Source organism: Columba livia, chromosome 5, assembly GCF_036013475.1.
Source record: "Columba livia isolate bColLiv1 breed racing homer chromosome 5, bColLiv1.pat.W.v2, whole genome shotgun sequence".
Classification (NCBI taxonomy): Eukaryota; Metazoa; Chordata; class Aves; order Columbiformes; family Columbidae; genus Columba; species Columba livia.
The window spans coordinates 53,887,046-53,913,078 of NC_088606.1; the positions used below are offsets into that span (position 1 = coordinate 53,887,046).

The 26,033-nt window shown below is 40.4% G+C and overlaps 1 protein-coding gene across 2 annotated transcripts; it reads left to right on the top strand.

Moving 5' to 3' along the window:
- The first annotated feature begins 10 nt into the window (after positions 1-10).
- Positions 11-24,397, top strand: HPS5 (HPS5 biogenesis of lysosomal organelles complex 2 subunit 2). 2 transcript variants are annotated; one of them, XM_065065235.1, is made up of 23 exons: positions 11-149; positions 1,709-1,878; positions 2,298-2,408; positions 3,216-3,280; positions 3,899-4,091; positions 5,724-5,857; positions 7,114-7,329; positions 7,664-7,735; positions 7,975-8,063; positions 8,977-9,155; positions 9,382-9,540; positions 10,904-11,063; positions 13,450-13,573; positions 14,521-14,667; positions 15,423-15,497; positions 16,023-16,630; positions 17,967-18,090; positions 18,293-18,448; positions 18,954-19,073; positions 19,388-19,501; positions 19,837-19,943; positions 20,620-20,905; positions 21,356-24,397. In XM_065065235.1, the coding sequence occupies exons 2-23, from the start codon at positions 1,771-1,773 to the stop codon at positions 21,414-21,416; spliced, it is 3,408 nt and encodes a 1,135-aa protein (XP_064921307.1). In that variant the 5' UTR covers positions 11-149; positions 1,709-1,770; the 3' UTR covers positions 21,417-24,397. The 2 variants fall into 2 exon arrangements, with proteins under 2 accessions (XP_064921307.1, XP_064921308.1); XM_065065236.1 differs by having other exon boundaries at positions 97-264.
- Positions 24,398-26,033: the final 1,636 nt, after the last annotated feature.

Here is a 26,033-nt window from a genome sequence, read left to right on the forward strand (position 1 = left end):
GCGCGGGCGCGCCCAGCGTGACGCAGCGCAGAGCGCCCGCACGCGCCCGCTCCGCCCCTGTCCTCCCGCGGGTCACGTGGCGCGCTGTTTGGGGGCGGGGCCGGCGGTGGCTGTGAGCGACCGGGCGAGAGAGCGAGCGGGGACCGCGGGTGAGCGGCCCGGGAGGGAGCGGCGCCTCTGGGCTGCGCGGGTCCCCGGGCGGGGAGGTGCCTCCCGCTGGCCGTGCCGCAGCCGCCGGCGGGGCTTGGGTGTCGCCGCGGGGAGGTCGGTGCTCTGCGGGAGGGGAGGCTGGGTGACCCCGGGCAGTCGCTACCGTCCCCATGCGTTCCCGGTTCCTTGCCCAGCCAGCGGCGGTTTTGCTCTTGCAGCCGCCGCGGTCGGAGCGCTGGGGCGGGCGTTGCCTCACGCCCCGTGGGGAGCGTTCGTTCCGCCGCGCCCCGCTGGCTGTCCCGGCCGCGACCCCCGAGGACTTGGTCTGGCAGCGTCCCCTGCCCGCCTGCGCTCCCCGGGGCGCCGGGGCTCCCTCAGGGCTTGCGTGACACTTGGCTCTACTCCGTGTACCGGAGAGAGAATAGATGGCTCTGTCCTCCTCCTCCTAAGCTGGAGGCTGGCAGACGGCAGGCTGTGTTTGGGAGTAGGACAGGATTTAAAACCTCAGGCCGGCTTTGTTTGATGGAGGTGACATGCAGCCTCCCTTACGACAGAGTTTGTATAACAGGCATTAGGTTGTCTTTCTGGACGGAATACTCAAATCCAGAAGAAAACACTCCGTTTTTAGTCATCAGTCATTTGGTCTCTGATGCTGCGGTGGCATCGTTATCGAATCCCATAATTTAAGATTTTTAAGACTTTTTGGAGAATTTTGAAGAAATAATTATCTGTTTCTCTGCCTAAATGTGTATCTTCCCTTTTCCTAGTGCCTGGTGAGAGTAAATGTTCCCTTTTCTTGTGAGGAAATGAAGAGTTTCACATGATGGTGTTTCTGTGAGGATGTTATTTAATTTGTGGGATCGCATGCTAAACATTATTTAAAAATTCAAAAGCTTGAGTATGAAGTGTAGCAAGTAGGGTTTTTTAAGCAACATAGAGGTCTAAACTTTAAAAATTTCTCAACAAAAGATTCGTTTAAAAGATATGCTATTCAGGAAAAATATGAGGTTGCAGCTTTGATAATTATTCTTGGTTTTCACTGTGTGTTATCTATCTTGTATGCTGGAAAGCATAGTTTATACACATGTATGTGTAGTTACGTTAAACATTTTGAAAAGTTCTAAATTTGGTATTAGTTGAGGATAATACTTAAATTTAGTTGTGGGGGAGAAGATGATACAGGCAGAAAGTGCGAATGCTAAAAGATTCCTTTGGGAAAACTAATTTAAGATCAAGGGTGTATGTTGTGAGGGAGGAGTGCATTTTACCATAAAACAAGGCCTTCTCTGTGGATAGATAGAACTTGTTTCACAAGTAGATTTAAATATATCTTATAGCTGCAACTTAAATATTTCTAAGGTTGGTATCTGATGGGTTAAGTCTTCTGAAATGGACTCAAGAAAAACTTGTGGTAAACGAAGCAGGGGTCTAATATTGCAGCCCTTGGGCCTTTTTTGCAAACTGAAACCTGATGCTGTTTGAATTGAAACTTGATGCTGTTACGTTAGATGTAATACTACAAAGTGAACTAGTCAAGAACTAAATTTATTTTTGGCAGGTACAGCTAAAAGCTGAAGGTGTAATGCACCCACGAGCGAGTAGTGTTAGTTGTGCACACCAATGGCCTCTGTGCCAATGATTCCAGACTCTTACAACCATGTGTTGGCAGAGTTTGAATGTTTGGATCCATTGCTTTCTGCGCTCAGGCTGGATTCTAGTCGTCTGAAGGTGAGGTTGTGTTGTGTGTGTGGTTGTTTGTTTGTTTGTTTCCTATATTATAATAATGACTTTATTGTATTTGGTTTCTTATCTGAGTAACCCACAGGATTCATGTTGTTCTGTTTGGATGTGTTCATTCTCACTTTGAGAAGAAGATGATCATACTACTCTGTGTGGCTTTTTTAATGCAGCCATGGGGTAAATAAAATAATACAGCCTTACACAGATTCTGTCTTCTACTGTTCGCTCCAGTTGCAGAGAGAGCTATTGTAATATCTTTGACAACTGTGCTGCCAGTGTTTCAGGAGTGTTACACACAGCTGGCAAACAATGAAGCCTTTTAAAAATAACATAATAATGCAATAAAATGATACTTTATTAGTACTTACAAGTAGCCATATTGTGCATTGTGATTTTTATTCTTTCAGTGCACGTGTATAGCTGTGTCGAAGAGATGGCTCGCTCTAGGCAGTTCAGGAGGAGGGCTGAATCTTATACAGAAGGATGGTTGGAAGCAAAGACTCTTTCTTGCTCATAAGGTAAGAGTAAAGAATTCTGTACAAAAATTTCCAGGGAAAATGGACAGGGAAAGAGGCATTGTTTCAAGTTAATCTTTATTAAGAGTCAACAGGCATTTTCAGATTGCTGAATTGTCCAAACAAGGTGAAGGTTGTAGTACTGGAGTGTATCCCCAGAGTGTGTGGTACAGTGGATTTCATGAGGTGTGAGAGAATTACCTGAGAGGGTCAGACCTTTGTTTTTTAAATTCTTACTTTTAACAGCAGCAACAAAATCACCTGAGTATTTAAGAATTAGAAGAAAACCTTGAATATGAAACCAGAGCAACTCACATGTAGCTAACTCCTGATTGTTTTATGTTCAAACTATGGACTACCCAGATAGGCCAAGAAAAGTTAGGCTGGCTTGCTTTTGCTGAAAGAGGTCATGGAACAGGGATTGCTGTTTCTACAGCCAGGTGCTATTTGCTGGGAGCCACTGCTGCTCCCGCCGTAACTTGAATGCATCCATTTTTCTTAAGGTTTGGACCATCTTTGTTAGTTCTGGCAAAACAACTTCCATAGGTGTAAGGACAGGAGGCTGGTTTCTGTGTTTTCCAAATTGGAGAATGAGCTGCAGTCATTTCTCATGATGTTGTCAGCTGTATGACTTTAGAGTAAGCTCGGTGTTTGCAAACAAAACTGAAACAAACAAAAACCCCACGTCACAGCAAAGTGGCAGGAGCTGTTGATATGAATCTGGTTATATCTTAGAGATACAAGTTGCACAGTGGTAAAGGCAGTACAAGAACAGCTTTTACCTGCACTTACTCCCATACTCACTTTCAGGAAGGTGCCATTTCCCGGGTTGCCTGTTGTTTACATGATGAAGACCATGTTGCAGTTGCCACCAGGTGAGTGATGTACTTACAAAACTGAATTCCAGATAGATATTTTTAAGTTGCTTCTAAGTTTCAGACTTGCACAACTGCTGAGGGGGGCAGGGACTTAACTCGTAGTGGCATCTACAGAATAATTCTCCGCACAGAGTTTGCTTAATGTTTTTCTTTAATAATTATTCCTGAATAAGTATTTTTTCTGTAACAGAACATATATGAGAGAGCTAATGCTGGCGAAGTTATGGTGATGAATGTCTCCCTGAGGACCTTCAGCTTCAAAAGAAATATCTTCATTAACCTGTCAGAGTGAAATTGATAGTTAATAACACAGTGTTTAAAATCCATCTAAATGCTTATTTTTCTGCATCCTCACTGACAATTCCAGTAAATGTGAGAGTAGCCTTCCAAACAAAGCTGCTGGTGCATCATAGTGCAAGGAAACACACATATTCTTCTTCAGAATTAAGAATGCGACACTCCTTGACAGTGTGCAACCTGAAACACAACTAGTTCTGAGATTTACTATAATACTTTGCTTAGCTTTTCTTTTTCTTTGGAATACGGCATCTTTATCACTGATAAAACATTAGAAGACTTATTCTCAAATTGTATTTTCTTTTTCACTTGTTATAGCCAAGGTCTTGTAGTAGTCTGGGAGCTGAATCAGGAACGTCGTGGGAAGCCAGAACGGATTTATGTTTCCTCTGAGCATAAAGGCAGAAAAGTCACAGCTCTGTGTTGGGATACAGCTGCTCTTCGTGTTTTTGTAGGAGATCATGTGGGAAAAGTATCGGCTATCAAGATTAACACATCGAAACAAGGGAAGGTAAAATGTCGCATACTTTGAGATGAAGAGGTTCCCAGGGGCTGATATGTGGAATCTTGTTTATTTTAGTAAAGTAGAACAGAGGAGGATTTGCCAGCTGATGAAGTTCTGGTTGCTGTGACTGTTGGGAAGAAGAACGAGTCTCTTGAGACAGCAATAGAAATCCTAACCTGCGAACTCCATCCCCCCACACACACTCTTTTTAGCCGTTAAAGTGATGTGACATAAAAACGCTTTCAAATGTAGGGAGTTAAAAACTGATTGAGCTTCTTCCTTTTGAAATTTACAAGTATCCAAGCCCAGGGTCGTGGTGTTTCTGTGCGTGTTGGATTCCTCAGACTCCAGCTACAGGTTCTGCTGTGTGTTTTAGTCCTCAGCTCAGCTCTTGGTCTGAGAAAGGGCAATCCTGACTGATTTTGCTTGGCTCTGTCTGGATACTCTCATTCTTAAAGATGTAGATTAGTTTAAAAAAATGGTAGGTGGACATCAAGCTTACATCCATTACATTTGATGGGTGGCATTAGGTTAAGTACAGGAAGTAAGGCAGTTTTTTAGCATGATCCTTGGAAAATTCTTACGCAAGAAGATGAAGCTGATAATATGAACTAGGAAAAAATACAACTTTGTTATTACATCCGTTACATTTTATGCAAATGTCACCGGATTAATGATACTAGCCTCATTTTTTACCCCTTGAGTGTTACTCTAAGTTTTACTGTTACTAGGTCCTTCTGCTTTTAATCTGGGAAAAGGAGTGACCTGGAATAGGTGTGTTTGTATAGGTCCTTTCTAACTCTCGTGAAAGAATTTGATAGAAAAATTGATTTAAAAGTAGCAAGACTATTACATTTAAAGAGCAAAAAAATTCAACTGTGGAAAGAGAGGGAAAAGGAAGAGAGAAGGGGAAGACCTGTGAAATATGTGACTGCTCATGCCTGTCAAAGGAATTGGACTGTTGAATCTGTCATGTAATGCCCTGTTTTGAGTAGGGGCTTGACAAAGAAAACAGCTCTAAGCTGTGAAAAATGGTGACTGCTTGAAAATGTGAGTGCAGTTCCTAGTAGTTTCTTATTCGTAAGAAGTCTGTCTATGACTTTGTTCTGCCACCAATGCAAACTGAGACACATATATAATAAATAGTACTTAAGTAACTTGCCACAGGGTAATAGAGTTTATGTAAACCTAAATCCAATGGATGTTTTTTTTTTTATCAAGTAATCTCTTAGGTCTGTCTCCATACAACTGTTTTCTCACTGAAAGTACCTGTGGGAGAGAATTGTGAGAATTGCCAAAAGCACAAAGCTTACAAAAGCAAGAATAAAAACTTCTCTTAATGTTACAGAAAACACGATCTTTATTAAGAAATGTCAGGGTGCTAAAGGAATGCGTGTTGGTTTTTGTTTTTCTTACACCTCCGTTTTGGGAAAAGGAAGATTTAGACCTTTATGCCTCTAAGCATTGATGCGTGGCTTTGTAAAGGAGACAGAAGAAAGGAACTGTTCTGTCTTATGCTGTGTATTTGTAGCATACATGAGTCTTTTCTGAATTTTGCAATTGTAACTTAATGAAATAATCTTTATTTTGAACTGAGGCCCAGTATGTTTTCTTTTTTTTTTTTCTTCCTAACTGTAGGCTGCTGCTACTTTTGTGATGTTTCCTGTTCAGATTATAACCACTGTAGACTCTCGAGTTGTTCAGCTTGATTATTTGGATGGAAGACTACTCATTTCCTCACTGACACGTACTTACTTGTGTGATACTGAGAGGCAAGTTATATTTTACTTGTAAAATATAGAGTTTCTGTAGTGACCTCTGGAGATAATCTAGTTAAATTTTCCTGCTCAAAGCAGAGTTGGGGAGAGTAGATTCTGCAGGTCTGTGTCCATTTAGGTTTTGAGCATTTCCAATGATGGAGACTCCAAAAGCTCTCTGGGCAACTATGGCCAGTGGTTTGCCACCTTCACAACAACAGAGCTTTTCTTACGTTGAAATGGAATTTCCTGTATTTCCATTTCTGCCTGTTATCTCTTGTCCTTTCACTGCACACCACTGAGAGTAGTTTGTCTTCCTTATTCCCCTCTCAGTTACTTATACATGTAGGATATGATTAGATCCCCCTGAGCCTTCTCTGTTCCCAACTGACCAGCCTAGCTCTCTCAGCCTCTTCTTATAAGGCAAATGCTGCAATCCCATAGTCATCTTTGTGGCCCATTACTGGACTTGCTCCAGTATGTCCCTGTCTCTCTTGTACTGGAGAGTCCGGAACCAGGCCTAGCACTCCAGATATGTCTCACCAGTGCCAAGAAGTGGGGAAGGATCACCTTCCTTGACCTGCTGGCAACACTTTCTAACACTCAGGAGGCTTTTTGCCTTCTTTCCCAAAAGGGCAAGATGCTGGCTCATGATCAGCTTGTTGTTCACCAAGACCTTCAGGCTTTTGTCTAGAAAGCTGCTTTCCAGCCCGTTGGCCTGTACTGGTGCCTGGGGTTATTTCTCCCACAGGGCAGGGCTTTGTCTCCATGTCCGTTTATCTAGCCCACACTTCCTCAGTTTGTCTGTGAAGATGTTAGTAGAGGCAGTGTCAAAAGCCTTACTGAAGTCAAGATAAACAACATCCACTGCTCTCCTTTCATCTATCTAACCAGTCATTCTGTTGTAGGGGGCTGTTCATGTGATTTCCCCTCATAAATCCATGCTGACTATGCATAATCACCTTTTGTGTGATTGGAAGTGGTTTCTGGGATCATTTGCACAATCATATTCCTCCCATCACCAGGTTGGCTGACCGGTTCTGCAGAAGAAAAAAAGGCTTCATGGTCTGTGGATTCGTTTAAACTAACATTTCTGCAGCCTGTCTTTTATAAACTTCGTATAGGCTTTATAATACTCATTACAGATTTTTATTTAAAGCACCAAAACCCATTCAGCAATTAGGATTTAATAATTTGAGTTTCCGAGAACAACATAAACCTAATTAGAGCCTTTATTAATGCTGCCTTAACAACGGTGTTTTTTCCACTAGAGAGAAGTTCTGGAAAATTGGTAACAAAGAGAGAGATGGAGAATTTGGAGCGTGTTTCTTCCCTGTTGGAAAAAGCAGTGGGAACCAGCAGCCATTAATATATTGTGCTCGACCTGGCTCAAGGATGTGGGAGGTGGACTTTGACGGGGAAGTGCAGAGCACGCATCAGTTCAAGCAGCTGCTTTCATCACCACCTCTCCCTGTTGTTACTCTCAGGTAGAAGCATGAGTGTCATCACTGATAAACTTGCTTGGGGCTTCTAGACTAGCTGAAAAGAACATTAATGCCGAGCAGATTAAATAAACTCCTAGTGCAGTTTAATGTTAATCCTAGGTGTTATCTTAATATATTCTCCTCTAATAATATTGAGTTATCAAAAATGCTAGAACCTTGATTCTGCAGGTATGTCTGTGTGATTACCACAATGAATTTTGCTGTCATAAGACTACGTTTATTTAAGCCAGCCTTGTATTTACAGGGTTAAGAATATTATATTAAGAAAGTGATATTATTGTAGTTATGCTTGTAACAGGTAAACTTTACTTTACAGACAGGATCCTCATTATACAAGTTCCAGCTGCCCTCCACAATCTTTGTCTTTCCCCAAGCTACTGTATTTGACGTGAGTATTCGTCAGCATAGTTTCTTGTTGATAAAGTAGATATAAAATAAAGAAGTTATGTATTTTCCTAGTTTATATTGTCAGCTTCATCTTTTTTGCCTAATAGTTTTCCAAGGATCATGCTAAACAATTATCTTGCTTCTCACTTGCTGTACTTAAGCTAATGCCATTTGTGCATTCGTGCATGCAGTGACTACAACAATTAACTGTTGCACCATTAATGTCTGCTTTGCTTGCAGTGAGCATTGTGTGATGACCTGGACAGAAAGAGGCATTTATATTTTTCTTCCCCAAAGTGTTCAAGTCTTACTCTGGAGTGAAGTAAAAGGTAAACTTGAAGAACCTTAGCTTTTTAACATTATCTGTTACGTTTGTCACTTCTGAAGACTTTGCCTAACATGGAGCTATTCAAGCTCAATTTCTGCAGCTGGATTGCAGAACGTTATCAGAAAACCTTTTCCTTGTCATCTGTCAAGTATATCCTTGAATATGAACCCTCTCCCCACCTCCTCCAGCCAATGCCTGCAGTATCAGTGAGATAAAACCTGTAGTATCCTTTCTTTATTTATTCAGGTTTATTGTTAGGTGTCCTGTGAAGGGTAATCTGCCTGCTGAAAGCTTAAAACCTGTCTTTTCTAACACCTATCTGAATTGGAGCCAGGAAATGTACTTATTTGGCAGATGAGTGAACACTCTTAACAGTTTTGTGCATACAGTTATAGGCATAGTCCTAGAACAGTTAGTCATTGCCAGTCAGTCTTCTCCCCTTCTCCCCCTTTTGGTGTTAGGTTTCCAATGCCTTTGTCACGGAGTGTTTGCGTGTGGTGTAACTATTACATTTGAAACTGTTGAAAGGTCAAAGTTTTCCTACTAGCAAATGTTTTTCCTTCTGTTTCAAAGCTAACAATGATGTATTTCTCATGTTTATCAGTCTTTAGTTTTTCATCCCCCTTCAGAGGAAAAGGATCCTTTTCAGTAATTTGTGTACTTTTTGAATGCTTTCTAGAAATGCAACTCTGGAAAGTTTGACACTTTAACTGTGCCTTCTAGTTGTTAAAGAGTAGCTTAGCACTGTATTTCAGTGCTGGTTTTCCACATGCTACTTGTGCAACAGTGTGTTAAGCTTTTGCATGCGTTTGCAGTCAGATGTGGAATATATTTTCACCTTCTTTCAGGAACGGTGAAGAATGTTGTTTAACGATTTCCATCTTTTAAATGTTTCTGTGCATCTGGTTTTGCAGATATTCAAGATATTGCTGTTTACAAAAATGAGTTGTTCTGTCTGCATACAAATGGAAAAGTAGTGCACCTGTCCCTTCTCCTGGTAGACCGCTGCATAGAACGTCTGATGAGAAGAGGGTTCTGGACCCTTGCTGCCAGGGTCTCTTGTCTCTTCCAAAATTCAGTTATTTCTTGCAGAGTAAGTAAATATGTCTTTGTAAATGTGCAATGCAACTTCACTCTGTTTCCTGTCTCCCCCTTCCATTAAGTTCCATAGGTTTCTGAGATTCATATTCCTGGAGTTTTTAAAAAGCCTTCTGAACATAATAATTTTAGGATGAAAATTAGGCTGCATATGTGGTACCTTTTCCTTTTCACTTGTGCATTAAGAACAGTAATGCTTCTGTTTCACTGTGTACTTTTAGGCAAGAAAAAATTTGCCCCTTGACAAGCTGGAACACTTGAAGTCTCAGCTGGATGCCTCAACCCAACAAGATCTCATCACGCAACTGGAAGAACTAATTTCAAAGTTGGAACCTTTAGATTCTGCATGCAGCAGTAGAAGGAGCAGTATTTCATCTCATGTAAGTGTATTGGTCATGCCAAAAAAGTTACCAGCAGGTTTTATCTTTATGGCTTAAAATCACCTAGTTGCTCGCTTTGAAGATGAGGTTTTCATTTTCACCATGTCTATGACAGCTGGTAATGCTACTTTCTAAAATTAGGTGGGGTAGAATCATAGAATGATTTAGGTTGGAAAAGACTGAGTCCAACCGTAAACCTGACACTGCCAAGTCCACCACTAAACTGTGTCCCTAAGCACCATGTCTACACATCTTTTAGATACCTTCAGGGATAGTGATTCAAACACTTCCCTGGGCAGCCTGTTCCAATGCCTGACAACCCTTTCCATGAAGAAATTTTTCTCAGTATCCAATCTAAACTTCCCCCGGCGCAATATGAGGCCATTTGCCCTTGTCCTATCACTTGTTACTTGGAAGAGGGAGGTATGAAATACGACTACTTGCATTCTTTAAGCTTTCAGACCTCTGCCTTTTTTCCGTATTATTTTGCGGCTAATGGCTGAGATGTGAACAAAGATTGATAGGAAGAAGGTTTTCTCCACAGCTGAGTTCAGTCTCTTAACATGCTTCAGTAAAGGTCATCTTGATTGTAACTGCAGTTTTATGTGGTGAAACCTAAATATCTGAATGCACAAAACTATCCTTGCCCAATTTAAATATAATTGTCTCGCTCTATGTAGCTTAACCCAAAAGCTCTAAGAAAAAAAAATCAAAGCATAGTTCTAATGTTCTTTTACACATACAGCTGCTTAGTATTTTCTTGACTTCCCAGCAGCTTTTCAAGAAGGGCAAAATATTTCGTAGTTAATACAATGTCAGTTTTTGTTTTCACTCTAACAATATTTAAAGAGTAAAATTTTAAGAAATTAAGTAATGCTAATTCTATCTTGATGTGGTAGACAAGTTTTTTTTTGTTAGCAGATGAGAAAGTAAACTACAAGAACTGACCAAGAGCAAAAAGAACCAAAGGGTTTTACAGGGTCTGTAAGTGTGCTAGCTGGGTAAGGTTAACCAGCAAAAAGAATATGGACTCTTGGGCACACAGATATAAAGGGGTGAGGTGACAGTGTTGGATGCAGGACTGAAGCAGAGAGAGCTTTTTATCTCCTGGTCTTGTACTAAGTACACCAGCTGTAGCATATACATATTTATAAAGTCGCTGGACTACATACTTATTGGCATGTGTGTACTTTTCCATTCTCAGTATGTCAAAAATATGCTGTCATATAGGGTTTTTCCAGGTGGTGAATTGTGAAGTGTCACGAGGCTATTTCTGTGGATATGGTTGGTTGAGATCATTGCAGAAAGTTTAACAAGGAAGTACAACTTGTGCAACATCTAATTCTTCTCCCTTGTTGGGCAGGAAAGCTTCAGTGTGCTAGACTCTGGAATATATCGTGTTATCAGTCGAAGAGGCAGTCAGTCAGATGAAGATTCGTGTTCTCTCCACAGTCAAACATTCTCAGAAGATGAGAGACTTAAAGAATTTCCTGCACACCCTGAAGATGAGCAAGTAGAGCTTGGTAATATTTCTTAATGAACATATGTTTTCCGGATGCAATTTTTATTTCTTCCACAATAATTTGGTTGGATTGGTTCTGTGCTCTTATTTTCCACTGTCAAGTTATCCACGTCAGGTTGATCAATGGGAACACAGTTACCTCACCTTCCATTCAAACTTCTCTTGAAGCATTGAGGTGAAATGCTGGCTTCACAGAAATCCAAGTTTAAAACCAAACACAACACAGAGAAACAAAACAAAAGGACCAGAGGGTTTTTGTCAAGCTAGGACTTCATTCAGTTTCCCCCCTTCTCCACTTAATGTGCAATTTAGCATTAATGCTAAGATTCTCTCAGCTGACTATGCTGGTGTTAAATGAGCTTCAAATTAGATTTGTTTGCTGCCATTATCCTTCCACTAATATTAGTTCCAGGAAAGAGTTTCTTAATCTTGGCTCTGGCTTCGTTTCTTCAGGGAGAACAGCAGGCTTACGATAGTGTTATTAACTTTCTTGCAGGGTTTGATTTGTACAGGGGATCACCTCTTACATGTGTGTACGTTAGCATAGCAACGATGAAATTGCTATTAATTAACATTTAGACCATCCAGGGAGCTTTTTAATTTCCTAAGAAATACCTGTCACTGGGTGAAAGCTACAGTGAAACAATAATGGGTCTTGCTCTCTGCTCTGATTGGGATTGGGAGGGAATGCAGAAACCCAGGATGAGGAGGAGCTGGCTTAGTTCTAAGTATAGTAGAGAGGCTTTCCAATTAAAAGGCTAGTCTTTAGCTTTTGCAGAGAGTAGATGCCAATTGAGGATGGAGAGAATTTGGGTGCATGGTTGGGGAAACGGGAAACCCACAGTGAGGATGGAGAGCACAGAAATTAGTATTTACTCCCCTAATTGTCAGTAGCGTTGTCCTGCTGACTAAGCTACATGCTGTTTGTAGCATTTATCTTTACATTTGCTTCTTTATCTACATCACCATCAAAACAAGTTAGAAAACCTGGAAGTGTATCATTTCCAATATTAAAACTCTAAGAAGAAAGGATGTAGTTTTTGAATGTTAAAAGATAGAAAAATTCTGTAGCACGTCTAGTTAATTTGGTATTTAAGAGAAGTGGACTTAGTGTTTCCATGCTCACATATATGTAAGATGTCATAAGTTTTTAGGTTTCTAATCTGCATAATGAAGAAAAGCAGCCTTATTTACAAGCAATCTTAAAATCACTTGTGACCTTTAGGCACTATCAGGAGACACTCTGAATTCTGATGGTGGAATTTCTGTAACAGCATAGCGGCTTTTCCTCTCAACAGTGCAGGCAGTGCTGACTGCAAAATGCAGTGTCATCCTTACTTGAAAGAATCCTTTTTTCTTATTTACATGGGTTTTCTCACAAGGCGAAGAGGAGGGGCAGGCGCTTATCTCTTCTCTCGGCAACCGATGTTAGGACCCAAGAGAATGACAGGAAGTTGTGCCAGGGTAGGTTTAGGTTGGACGTTAGGAAAAGGTTCTGTCACCCAGAGGGTGGTGGAGCCCTGGAACAGCCTTCCCGGGGAGGTGTTACCAGCCCCAAGTCTGACAGTGTTCAAGAAGAGACTGGACAACACCCTCAGACACATGGTGTGAGCTGTGGGGTCATCATGTGCAGGAACAGGAGCTGGACTCAATGATCCTTGTGGGTCCCTTCCAACTGAGGACATTCTGTGATTTAAAGATACAGTGTGTGTTTGTATCAGAGAATGATTAATCAAAACATGTTGTAGATACTGTTAGAGATATGAGTGAAAAGGAAATAGTCAGATACAGTGTGTGTTTGTACCAGGAAATGATTCATCAAAACACATTGTAGATACTGTTAAGAGATATAAGAGTGAAAAGGAAATGATCAGTGATTCTGTATTTCTTGTGATTCTTATCAAAAGCTGGAGAGCTATGTGTTCAGTTATTTTTTAAGTCCATTCAAATAGAAGGGTGATCTGTACCTTAGCCATGGCTTATGCATCTCTATCCATTCATATGTGATTTTAGATTTTAGAAAATCATGTAATGTGAATTGACATATGCCACAATACTTAATTTTCTTAGATGTTTTAATAACAGTCAATGGATTAAATCAAGGTTTTTGTTCCCTAAATGGACTGTAAGTGTACTTTAGGAGATAGTTTTTTGGATCTATAACAAGGCAACAACTGTATGAAAACTATTAGTGAAGTAGACCTGCCAGGTTCAAAGTCAGTAATAAAATGGTCCTTGAAGCCAAGTAGCACTTTTCTGAATATTAAGTATGAAAATATCCCATGCAGGTTATCCATTAATGAATTCCTGACTTGCAGTTTGTTTCACTGTTCCATTTCCGCCAGACCACTTGTTTCATGACTCTTTATTTCAATTCCATTTGTTAGACAACGTATCTCATGCATCTGTGACGGTTGAGGCTGACCGGAATGAGACATTTCTCCCATTCAGTATTCCTTTGTCATTTCGTTCCCCATCTCCTCTCGTCTCTCTCCAAGCTGTCAAAGAAAGGTAAAACCTGCATCAGGTTCACTCATCCATTACATCTTTCTCTTCTCTGTCCTCTGAATTTGTAGCATTGTCTGGTTTAGTTCATACTCTGTTCTGCAAAAATATAACACCTGAACTGAAACACTGGAAGTACGTTCACATTTGCTAGACGATTTAAAGCCTCCTTCTTGACTCTAATGAAGATACGAAGAGCTTCTGTTAACTTCACCAGAGCCAAGATTTCGATCTCAGTTTTCAAATGGCTAATAATGTTTAAATATCTAAGAATGTTTAACATTACTCTAAGCTGTAGATATGGTTTGTATTCAAAGCAAACTTACTGAATATTGGTTTGGCATTTTGCTTTCCTAGTACTTAGATTTCTGAAGAATGTGTGAAGACTTACTGTGTTTCTTTCGTAGGGACAAACAATGAAATATTCAAGGCATGCTAGGTATTGCTAAAACTTACTTGCGAAGTATACCACATGGTCTGCCATTTCCCCTCACACACCTTTCAGTGAATCTAACCAATTCTGCAAGTGTTCATGGAATAACGGTAGCTTATACCTGCCACAAATAAATATGGTAGTGTCTGTTTTAAGCAAAAATGAAATTGCTATTTTAAAACTCACTTTAAAAAACAGAGAAGATAGGACACAAATATAAAGGAGACGGTGTTAAATACACAACTTACACATTTAAAAAAAAAAGTTTCTCAGCTGAAGTGTTGCTGGTCTGTAATGATGGTTGGAAAAATTGCATAGCCCTCCCTTGATCACTTATGTATGTGAATTAGGTACTGAAACAAAAAATTGGAGCTGATATCAATAGTGTGAGGATCTCAGAATAACCTTCAGAAGCACATGCAATGTTTTGAATTTTCGAAACCATAAGCATGAAGAGAAAGTGCTTGACTTGTTCAGTTTTGAACTTTCAGTTTTAAATGTTTGAACTTCTGACCTGCAGTGTTTCCAGCTTTGTACGCAAAACTACTGAAAAGATTGGTACACTTCATCTAAGTCCTGATACTAGAGGGAGGCAAGAAGCAAAGGATGACGAGCAGCTACAGGAGTTGACTGTTAATGTGGTAGCATCTCCCCAGGAAGAGAAAGAGTGAGTGCAAAATCGTGTTTTCTTAACAATTGTGTTTGCTGGGTATTCTGAGGATAGCAACCTAAAGGAAAAACTACTGTTTCAAGCAGAACAGTTTGCTCTGTGTTAGGCTTTTCCAGCTGCCTTTATTACTATGGGGTGTTTCATGGGTTTTCCCTGACACTGCTTTCCCAGAAGCTGATTAGGCAATAAGCAGTTCTGGGTGGTGGAGTGTGTAGTCTCCAGAGTGTTGTAATAACTGAAGAGCAAAAACATTGTGTATTACACTACATGAGTTGCTGATCTGTGGTGTTTTTTATACTTATGGACATGAGTCTAACAGTTTGTTTCCTGTCCTTTCTCAGTAGGTAATAAACACTTCTAATCTGCCTAAAAACTTTTTTTTGTTTTTTAAATAATGGTAGCTATAAAACATTGAATTTCTTTAATGGTTGTTCAGTTAATACAGAGCTAAGTTATTTCATATTCCAATGACTTGCTAATTTATCACTTTGGACTAACTTTCCTATAGTGCTATGATACTGATTTTTACTCAGTACCATCAGAAATCTACTGTAGTTGGAGTAGAAGCCATCTAGAAGGCCACAAAAATAGTATTATTGGTTGCTCTTCATGCCCAATTCATCCATAATTTCTGTTGAGCTGTTTTTTGTGTAGAAATGAAAGCTTTATTTTTTTTTTTTTTAATAAAGGCATTAAAATCTTCACTTGAAGATAATACTTCAGGTGATACTGAAGTTAATGTGTTTTTCTAGGTTAGAACCACAGAGCTGCCAATTTCCAGAGGAGGACCATCTAAGAGATCTCAAGGCTGCAACAGCAGAAGCTATGTAAGCAAGGAAATGTTCTAGTGTATAGATAATATTTGGCCTCAGTAGAAAAATTATTCATTTTTATTTTTTTTTTCATTGCATACATGTAACAGTAATGCTGTAAACCTCTATTAACATAATCTGAAAGGATCTCATTTGTTTTAATTATTTGTTTCCCTTATTTAAACCAAGCAAAACCCACAAAATGCTTATTTAGGTACTCTGGCATTATCCTTTTGTCCTAACTACAAGCATAGTTAAAAAGCAAAACCACCTAACAAACAAAAATCCATTCAGAAAGAAATCTTGGGGAACTCAGAATGTAGTGGTATCAAATGTAGACAGCCTAAATAGCCTAAATTCTGTCTGATGCACTCAAAACCACAAAAAAAACCCAAACCAAAGCAAAACAACAACAACACAACAGCCAACACTACATCAAGTTTAGGAATAAACTTTGAGTTACACAAAGCATATATAATACTTCACTTGTGCATCTTGTAACAGTCAAGCAACTTAGCAAACTTCTTTTTTATGCTGCAGAGCCAAACTCCAGGACCCCCTGGTTTTGTTAGAACCAGAGTGTATGAGAAGGGTTTTACGGGAATGGCTTGTCTATCTGGAAGAGAAGTTTGGCAGCAAAGACCATTCTGCTTCCTCTACTAAGCAAAGCAAGACTGTGGGTGCTGACGAACAGAGGGCAGTCCCGGAGGAGAACCTACATCTGGATCCAACTGATGGAGACCCAGCAGACAAAGAACAGAGTAGCATCTTGGAAGACTGCACTGGGAAGGAGAATACTGATGAAACCTGTGGAAGCAAAACCATGTGTGAAAATAGTGTGCATTTGAAGGGACCTTTGGACTGCAGCTTTCAAGTGTCCCCTCTATGTGTCATAGAGCCAGATGTTCAGAAAGATCTCGTCGAGTTGACAACACTGTGTTTTGAGCTGTGTGTATTTTCTGCTGGAAATGGTGAGGCTGCAGGAAGCTCTGATGGAACTCTGCCACTAGCAGCTTTGTGGACCTTGGCTTGTAGATTTATGCGAAGCTACTTCTTTCTTTTGGATTTAAAAAGACTAAAGCAGTGTATTATAACCATGTATGCAACCAGCCCTAACATATGGGAAACATACATCACAGGATTGAAAGGTAACTAATGAAAATGTTATGACTGGTAAACTGAAAGTGAGACTGTTTGGGAGAAAAAACCTTGAAGACACTCCCATTTATGTCTGCAAATTTTCCTTCTGCAGGTGTATTGTGGGAGGGGGAGGATGGTTGGTGTGTGGGATTTTTTGTTCAGTTTTTGGGTTGTTTGGTTTGTTGTTTTAGGAATAACTGCTGGCTCCTTGGAGAGACTGTTCCTCCCCTCTCCTCACTTTGCAATTCCACAGAAATGAATTCTGAACCTTTAAATTCATATACAGTTCGTTGATTTAACACTGTAGTGATTACAGATCAGATCTGTTTAAAAACGAGTATGTATGCTTCAAAGAGCAAAAGCATCTTAATTGGAATTGGATGTCTACATAAGCGAAGGGAGAGCTAGAAGAGGGGTATTTGTGCTGAAAACTGAAGATTTGACTTGTAGAGAAATATGGTTGATGTGAAACAAAACTGAATGGAGTAGATGGTTCTGGGCAAATGAGTGGCCTGTGATCACTCAGGCTTTTTTTTTTGTCATGGAAATCCTTTCTGATCTTTTTGATGCCTCTTTAACCTTACTGAACCAAAGTTTCCTGATTAGGTTGGAAAACAGAACTTCATCTGTTCTCTGCATACAGCTTCTGCTTTATGCTTTTCTTTTATGAGTGAATTAAAGTCTTAGCATTCATTCGACACCAACAAAGAGCAGTCAAACAACAGAATCTTACTTTGAGGGTTGGTATCTGGTATTTGGGTTTCTGGAAATCTGTTCACTGTTTGGATTCTGAGGGCCTTATAAGTGAAAGTAATGTATGCATTCCCAGTTTGTCCTGTGTTGGACAGCACTTGTCCCTGTAGATTAATACCTGCATTTCCTCAGGATTGAGTTCTGTGTTGAATTCCACATTCTGTGAAGTCGGTGTTCAAGCTGAAGTTTTTATTAATAGAAGAAAGTTATAATATATGAAAACTGATGCAGATCTGCATTATATTCAACAAGCCACATGTCCTGCAGTGGGTTATCTTTTTTCACGGGAGAAAAATTACCTCTTCAGAAGTCTAAAGAAAAGGAAAATATATCAAGAATATGATTTCATGCCTTAATTGTATCATTTTATAACTGTAATTTTCTTTAATTGCAGATCAGTGATGTTGTTCTTTTTTTTTTTTTTAGGAAATGTAGTATCTGTTCTGTTGTTACTACTGTTAGCTAGAGAGTTCCATTAAAGCAGTGATAACTTTTTTTCTTGTGCTTAACAACAGCTGTGTGTGTGTGTGTGTGTGTTAAGAGAAAAAAATCTTTCCCATATTTTGTAACTTGTGTGCTGATTAATTTCAGAACTAACTTGTCACAGTCCAGTGGCTTTAGCAATGGAAAATGAAGACATGTTGAAAATACTGAAACGGCTACATGACCTGGGGCCTTGGGATGACAGCCCGTTCTTACTGGTACATGCTCAGAGGTTTGTAGACAAGTGCTTTTTTTCTCGTGTTCGGTGTGTTAACTTGCTAGCAGGAATGGGTTCACCTAACAATTCATGAAGCTTTCTGGGAATCTGTTAAAGTGAACACCTTTCAGTACTATCTTGAACTTGCAAGAGATCTTAGAAGAATGATAATTTTGCTGTTTGATACTGAAGAAAGCTTTTTATCCTCTCTCTTCAGGCTTTATGAAAAATTTGGAGAAACAGCTCTTCGGCCCTTGATCAAGTTCCACCCCTCTATTTTGCCTTCTGATATCAAACAGCTTTGCAGGAATGATCCAGCCCACTTTTTGGCATATTTAGATAGTCTGTTGAAATCAAAGCCAGAGGATAAAAGGTAAAGGGAATATAGAATCTTTTCCATCTGTCTGCTCTCTTTATCATGTAGCTGTGTGGGGGTTTTTGGTTTTGGGGGGCTTTTTTTACTGTTTCTGTATTTACTTGCTTGGTGTTCTTTAGCATTAGATTCCAATTCATTTTACCAGTTTTAGCTGGTCTTTCAGGCTGTGTGTTTTTTCCTAGGATTAGATGCTATTTTTGACAGAGTTTTTCTAAATAATATTTTCAAATGAACTGACTGGTTTTGTCCTGTGCCTGCAGTTCAGTTTGTCAGCTTTAGGAAAAACAAAGCACAAACCCCACAAACCTGGGAGAGCTCAGCCTGCAAACTTGATGGTTTTCTGTAGCCCCTTCAGTTTCTGGGGACACAAATCATTCTAGGCTTTTCCATATTTAATTTAACATCCTTTTTTTTTTTTTTGTTTGTCCCCACACAGTCTCTGCTTCTTCATATCAGATATATTTAAAACTGGTAGTTTTTTTCTCTGTGTTTTGTTTTCTAGGTCATCTCTCCTTAGATCTCTCCTGCAGCCTGAATCTGTACGACTGGATTGGTTATGCTTGGCAGTTTCTCGTGATGCACCACAAAGAGCAAATACTATGGATGCGGAAGGAAATCCCAGGTAAAGTAGGCTTCACCCGAGGTCCTGAGTGCAGCAAAAAAGCTTTAGTGGGTTTGTAGGCTTTTGGTTTAGATTTTGTGTGACAGTTTGGATGTCGCTGAATCCTTGAAGCATTTTGCATATTGCAGAGTTTAGCAGAAGCAACCAAAGGATTAAATAATGCTTTTCAGAATGGCTGCTGTACTGAGACTACACACAGTGCTTCATTTGTTTTTCCTTCTTTCTTTTTGTATATACATGCCTATCTTGTAGAGAAAGCATAATGTTCTGAAGAAAACCTTTGATGCTTTAAAACTGAATTTCTCACGTTCTAGGCCACGATCACATTTGTTTACTTGGGGTTACAGCCAGCTCATTCTGCTTTTGATTAAGCTCCCAGCTGATTTTGTTACAAAGGAGAAGATGGCTGACATCTGTAAATCACATGGGTAAGAGGAAAGCTTGCTAGTTCTTGATACTTGGTTAATTGCTCTTCTGGCACCCAAAAGATACAAATGAAAACTTCCCATCTGCTCCTTACCTGGACAGGTTTCATTTAAAAACCTTTCCTGATTTGAGGATGAATGTTGTGTCCCATTTAATGTACGAAATACCCCTTTTGCTTAAGGAATATTCCCTGTGTCCCCACTCTGCAGTGATTTCTGGCATTCAAGAAATTCAGTTGCTTCTGTCTTCAGTGATATTTAAATGAGCATTTAATTACTGTTGACTTTGGTTTAGAATGAGTATTTGATTCCTGGACATCTTTACTCTCTTATTCAAGGTTTTGGCCTGGATATCTTTTTCTCTGTCTGGAGCTGGATAGAAGAATGGAAGCCTTTACTAATATTGCTCATTTGGATGATTTGAGCCTGTTGAATGGAGAAGATGGTTAGTGAGTCTTAAGCTGTGTAAACATACTTCTGTAATATAGGAGCTGCCCTTATACTGATTCAGATTGTCCAAAGTTGAGTTTGAACTTTTATGTTTTGAAGTGTTTTGGTAGCACTGTCTGTAGTGCAGCATATTTGAATTACATAAATGGGTGTTACACTCTTGTACTTTCACACTGTGCTTTGTGAAATCGGTTGTGCTAGAACATGCTTATAAGTTCAAGAATGTAGAATTGTTGATCAGTTGGGAGTAAAAGCTAAACTTGGTGTTGTAAATAGAGGAATAGCTAGCATCCCTGCACAGCACTCCCCCCACTACCTGTGCACACACGAAGTTAGGGTGAGCAAAGCATTGTACCACATAGCACAACTTTAAAAGAAAATTCCCAGTAGCCCTAAGGTGGACAAAATTATTCTTTGTGTCTTGATTTAATCCAAAGCCTTAAATACTGAACCGTTGTGAAGCTTTGTGTGTAGTTCACCACTGACTCTTTACACCAAGTTAGTGTGCTTCTGTACACAATATCCTCGTTGATTATTCTTGGTTTTCTTAAATCTTCAGAGAGAAAAACAGAATAGCTAGCTTCCATTTTTAAGTACAGAAATATTTCAAATACCAGACTTAAAATAACCCTTGTTTGACAAATAACGTAACAAACTGATTTTACATTTAGGTTCCATTCCGGAGACCATAGAAGAATGGAAGTTTCTTCTGCATCTTGCACAAAATCATAGCACAGCTTTCCACCAGCATGGCCCCCAGAATGGGAATGCTGTCAGCAATGGCAGCCCATCCTGCCCAGACTGTGTCACTGTGGAAAACGTAGCTCTCTTACTGGCAAAGGCCATCGGCCCAAATCGTGCCTTGCCTCTCTTGCAGGAGTGTGGCTTGACACTAGAATTGTCTGAGAGATTTACTGGTGTCTGTGAGATACTGAGAATTGCTGAGAAAAGGCAAAGGTAAGATGACTCATCACTGGAAGATCCATGTATGCACGCCATTCAGTTTGGATTTTCTTGGTGCTTTAAGCTTTTTTTTTTTCAGTTAACAAAAAGATTAAATACTTCACATTTTTACCTTAGCTTTTAAACTTGGCTGAAAGCTTTCCTATTGTTTAAGAGCTATGTATTGTGCAATATAGGCATTTTGAAATGGGAAATGAGGAAACAGGAAATCAAACATCACAGATACATATGAAGGAAGTTCCCTGAAGGAGACGTCTGTCTTGCGGAGTCCTGCACTGACTCTGATCTTGCCTATCCCTTCTAGAGAAGGCATGCGTGGTGAAATATAATCACATTTTGGACAAACTTCTATTTAAAAAGCAACCCAAAACTCTGTCGTTCTTTGTGTTGTGAGCTTTTTATTACTGTTTGACCGTTTTTTTCCCCCCTTTGCTTTAATTGCAGAGCACTTATTCAGTCCATGTTGGAAAGATGTGACCGGTTCTTGTGGTCTCAGCAAGCATAGAAGACAACTCGGAAAGCTTTGGAAACATTTTTTACTGGAATGATTGTATATTTAAGTGCCTCTTACACTTCACTAGCTCTTACAGAAATCAACTCCTCTCTAAAAATTCAGTTATATTGAACCAGTGTCCATCTGACAGGTATCTGACCAGGAACTGTTGACAGTTCTTCCTTATTCCTTTGGAGATGAGTTTTGAACTCTAGAACTTAAGAAAAACCACAGTATTTATCCTCAAATTAAGCTCACAGATTTCTGAGATGAGAATTCCTGAATTTATTTTCTGCGTCTATATGACTTAAGTGTTAAGGATATGAGCCCCATAGTATTAAATTATGGTGTCTAAGATTGTCTGTTTTGCAAACATGAGAAACCATTCCTCAGAAATATCTAATCATGTACTTGTTTAATTTTCCTTTAAATGACATTGACTTTTTCAGGTTACTGTAGAAGTGCTTGTTATGATTTTTTTTTTTTCTTAAATTATATGGACTGGTCTTGCCCATTTGAAATGTGTTAATTGAGCCAAGTCTTAAAATGGGAGGGAAATACTTTTCAGGAGTGGATTAATGAATAAGAATGCTGATTAACGGAAGAACTTGGTAAATAAGCATGATATGTCTAAGTTGCCCATACGACTACAAATGTCAGTTGTGATATTTAAATGACTCTCAGGACAGTGGAATTAGAATAATAGAATTACAGAATCATTTAGGTTGGAAATCCTTAAGATCTTTGAGTCCAACTGTTAATCTGACCGTGCCAAGTCCACCACTAAACTATGTCCCTAAGCACTATGTCTACACCTTTTAAACACCTCCAGGGATAGTTACTCAACCACTTCCGTAGGCAGCCTGTTCCAATGCCTGACAACCCTTTCTGTGAAGAAGTTTTTCCTAATGTCCAATCTAAACCTCCCCTACTGCATCATGAGGCCATTTCCTCTCATCCTATCACTTGTTACTCAGGAGAAGAGACTGACACTCGCCTCACTACACCCTCCTTTCAGGTAGTTGCATGCAGCAATAAGGTCTTCTCTCAGCCTCCTTTTCTCCAGGCTAAACAGCCCCAGTTCCCTCAGCTGCTCCTTATCAGACTTCTGCTCCAGATTCCTCACCAGCTTCGTTGCCCTTCTCTGAACTCACTCCAGCAACTCAATGTCTGTCTTATGATGAGGGGCCCACAACTGAACACAGTATTTGAGCTGTGGCCTCACCAGTGCGGAGAACAGTGAACATCACTTCCCTAGTCCTGCTGGTCCCACTATTGCTGATACAAGCTGGAATGCTGTTGTCCTCTTCGGCCACCTGGGCACTCTCCTGGCTCATGTTCAGCCACCCAACACCCCCAGATCCCTTTCTGCCAGGCAGCTTTCCAGCCATTCTTTCCCAAGCCTGTAGTACTGCCTGGGGTTGTTGTGACACAAGTGCAGGACCCAGGACTTGGCCTTGTTAAACCTCAGACAGCTGGCCTCAGCCCACTGATCCAGTCAGTCCAGATCCCCCTGTATGGCCATCCTACCCTCTAGCGGGTCAACACTCCCAACCAATGTGCTGTCATCTGCAAACTCACTGTGGGTGCACTCTATCCCTTCGTCCAGATGATTATTAAACAGAACTGGCCCCAGTACTGAGCCTTGGGGAATATGACTTGCAACCAGCCACCAACTGGATTTTGCTCCATTCACTGCAATTCTTCATGCCTGACCACCCAGCCAGTTCTTTACCTGGTGAAGAGTATGCCCACCCAAGCCATCAGTTGCCAGCTTCTCCAGGAGAATCCTGGCAGAAACAGTGTCTGTCAACGGCGTTACTGAAGTCCGTGTAAACTTTCCTAATTTCACAATGTATTTTGACATTTTGGAAAGTGGGAAGACTGCATGTCTTATTTTAACAATCTTTTTAAAAGCTGGAGCTTTAGGTAAGTATTTTTAAATGGATGCCAGCAAGAAATAAGACTTTTAAAATATCTGCTAAAATATGAAGATTCATAAAATTGCTTGGATTTTATTTCTCAATCATGGAACTATGCTTTGTACCAGCACTCTCTTCTGCACTTAATACATCTTTGAATAAGTTTCTATTTAGGTTTCTACTTTTTGGCCCTTTTCACATTTTTAGGAGAAGACTATGGCATCTGGTCAGTATTTCTCACAAATGTCATTTAAACAAAAAATTCATGCATTGGAGCTAAATTTTATTCCTGCCAAAATCCATAATTTTGTCATGAAATGATTTAAAACACTTTCTTTATAAAGATCTAGAAAGCATGTTTTATGTAGTCTTGCAGCACTTATACTGCTGAAAAAAAAATGTTTTATTTTCATCAAAATAAGAGATATTAATACAAGTTTCAGAGGTTTGAGAGGTGCAGTCCAACTGTTTAATCTTAAACATGGTAAAGACTTAATTGTGGAGGGTTGGTTACTGCAACACAGGAAACAAAGTTACAGGGATAAAATTAGTGGCAGGCTTTAATCTGTTACTGGTGTTTCTTATGGAAAAGCCAAGAACTACTTCTGAAAAAGGAAAACTCTATATATTTTGAGTTTTAGAATTTGACACTGGAAACAGCACAGATCCTTCTGATAGAAACACCCCATGCTCCTACAGTAAGACTTGGAATAGGATCCAGGCACCTGCAGTGTGTGGGGAGCTTGCACGAATGGGAAGATGTTGGTGCCAGCTCTCTTACCTGCCAGATGAACATGCTGCTGCCTCCGTGGCTGTTGCACTTGACCAGCTCTGTTTATACAGCGTGTGAGTGTAGCGCAGCTTTAGCCAAGTGCCAGTGTTGGCCCCTCAGAGGAAGCCGGCTGCCTTTCTGGGAATGCCCCGGGTTTGTCTCTGTAACTGTTCCGCTTTATTTGCTCTGTGTATTTTGTGTACACAGCAGTCTCTTTCTTCTGTGGAGATTTTGTACACTTGGTTAACTTTGGGTGAGGGTTGGGGCTTTTTTTAAAATAAATCATAACTTTCCATTCAGTGGTTTTTTGTTTGTTTTTAATTTTGTGTCAGAATTGCCCTCCAGCTTAACATAATGGCAAACATTTTGTCACGGAGGCACCCCGAGGTTAGTTTAAGGGACAACAGGGTCCAAAACAACTTTTATTAAACTGGTGAGAAACAGGGTTTTAGCACTCCAAAAGTGACTTAAATGAAGGTTCGGATATCAGTTGAGGAAAATTATTAAGGGGCAGCAACTAATACAACAGGCGGTCCACAGGGTGCATGCACGTGGCTTCACTCAAAACAATGCCGGAGCCGTTCCCCAGTCCCCGAGAAGAACACACTTGCCTAAACACGGTGTGGGATTATTTTAAAAGAGATACACGTACTTGTAGTGAGTACGGAAAGTGTACACTCGTGATTGTGCGAGGGTAAATTTACAATACACTCACAATCATGTGAGGGTTAATTTACTTACACGTGCAAATGTGCACGGAATATTACACGTGCTTATGTGGAAGCACGGGAGGAAAATACACTCGCGATTGTGTGAGGGAATAATTTATATACGTGCTAATGTTGAGCACGGAAAGTTACATGTGCAAATGTGCATGGAAAGTACACGTGCTTGTATTAAGCATGGAAAGTAAGCGTGCAAATGTGCACGGAAGGAAAATACACCAGCGATTCTGCGAGGATTAATTTTACGCGTGCTCATATGGAGCACGGAAAGTTATATGTGCATATGTGCACGAAAAGTATAAATATACTCGCAATCCTGCAAGAAGTTTTACTCACACCCATGGCGGCGAGGCAAGCGGAGTCTCCATCCCGGGGAGGGGGCTCTCGGCAGCAGCATCTTGCTCGTGCTCCGAGAGACCTGCGGCAATAGGCGGAGTCTCGACGAGAGTCCTATTTTTCATATTGCCTGATCACATCTGACTGTAGGCATTCTAGAAGCTTCTCTGCACCCCCACACTGGCTGTGGGTGCCCCTGAAGCCTCCAAACATCCCCCATACCGGCTGCAGGTGCCCAGCGGCTCACTGGCGCCTCGGCACTCCCTTCTCCTAATGGCCCTGGCCAGGGTGCTCTGGGGCCAAACAAAAGAAGCTGTTAGCCTCAAGTAGCAGAGAGAGGGAGATGTGCCTACTCCTTCCATACTGAAGGAGGGAGGGGGAGAGAGGGGGGTTTGCATTCTGCCACACATTTGTTTAAATCTGATGTCTAAAGTGAGCTTGTATTGATTTCAACTATTTTGATTGTCAATAAAGAGTAAAAATTTACTCTTTGAAGAAGTGTTTTCATCTCACAGGGGTAAGGTGAAGGGACTGTGAAATGAAATGGTCTGCTGTTCAGAAGGTGACAGTTGCACAGAGCAAAAGCTGTGGCCCCTACCAGCTTTTGTCAGGCAGCTGAGCGTATACCACTGATGGGTTAAGCCTATGCTGGAGCAGATGAGCTGCAGCTCAGCTTGGGTTTTGGTGATTGACTTGGTAGAGGGGATGCTTGAAAAGCAGAGATGAATAAAGGGGGCTTTGCGTGGAGCAACTATAAATAGAAACTGGGGGGTGGGCTTTGTTGGTTGGGGTTTTTTTGTAGGTATGTGTTGTTTTTTTCCACTAAAAATATATGAAAGCCTCATAGCTGCCTCAAAAACACTGTCAGACTCAT

Coding starts and splice junctions, on each gene's coding strand:
- HPS5 (XM_065065235.1), top strand. CDS start 1,771: ATGGCCTCTGTGCCAATGATTCCAGACTCTTACAACCATGTGTTGGCA. Junction 5,858..7,113: donor TACTTGTGTGATACTGAGAG/GCAAGTTATATT, acceptor TTTTTCCACTAG/AGAGAAGTTCTGGAAAATTG. Junction 19,502..19,836: donor GACATCTGTAAATCACATGG/GTAAGAGGAAAG, acceptor CTCTTATTCAAG/GTTTTGGCCTGGATATCTTT.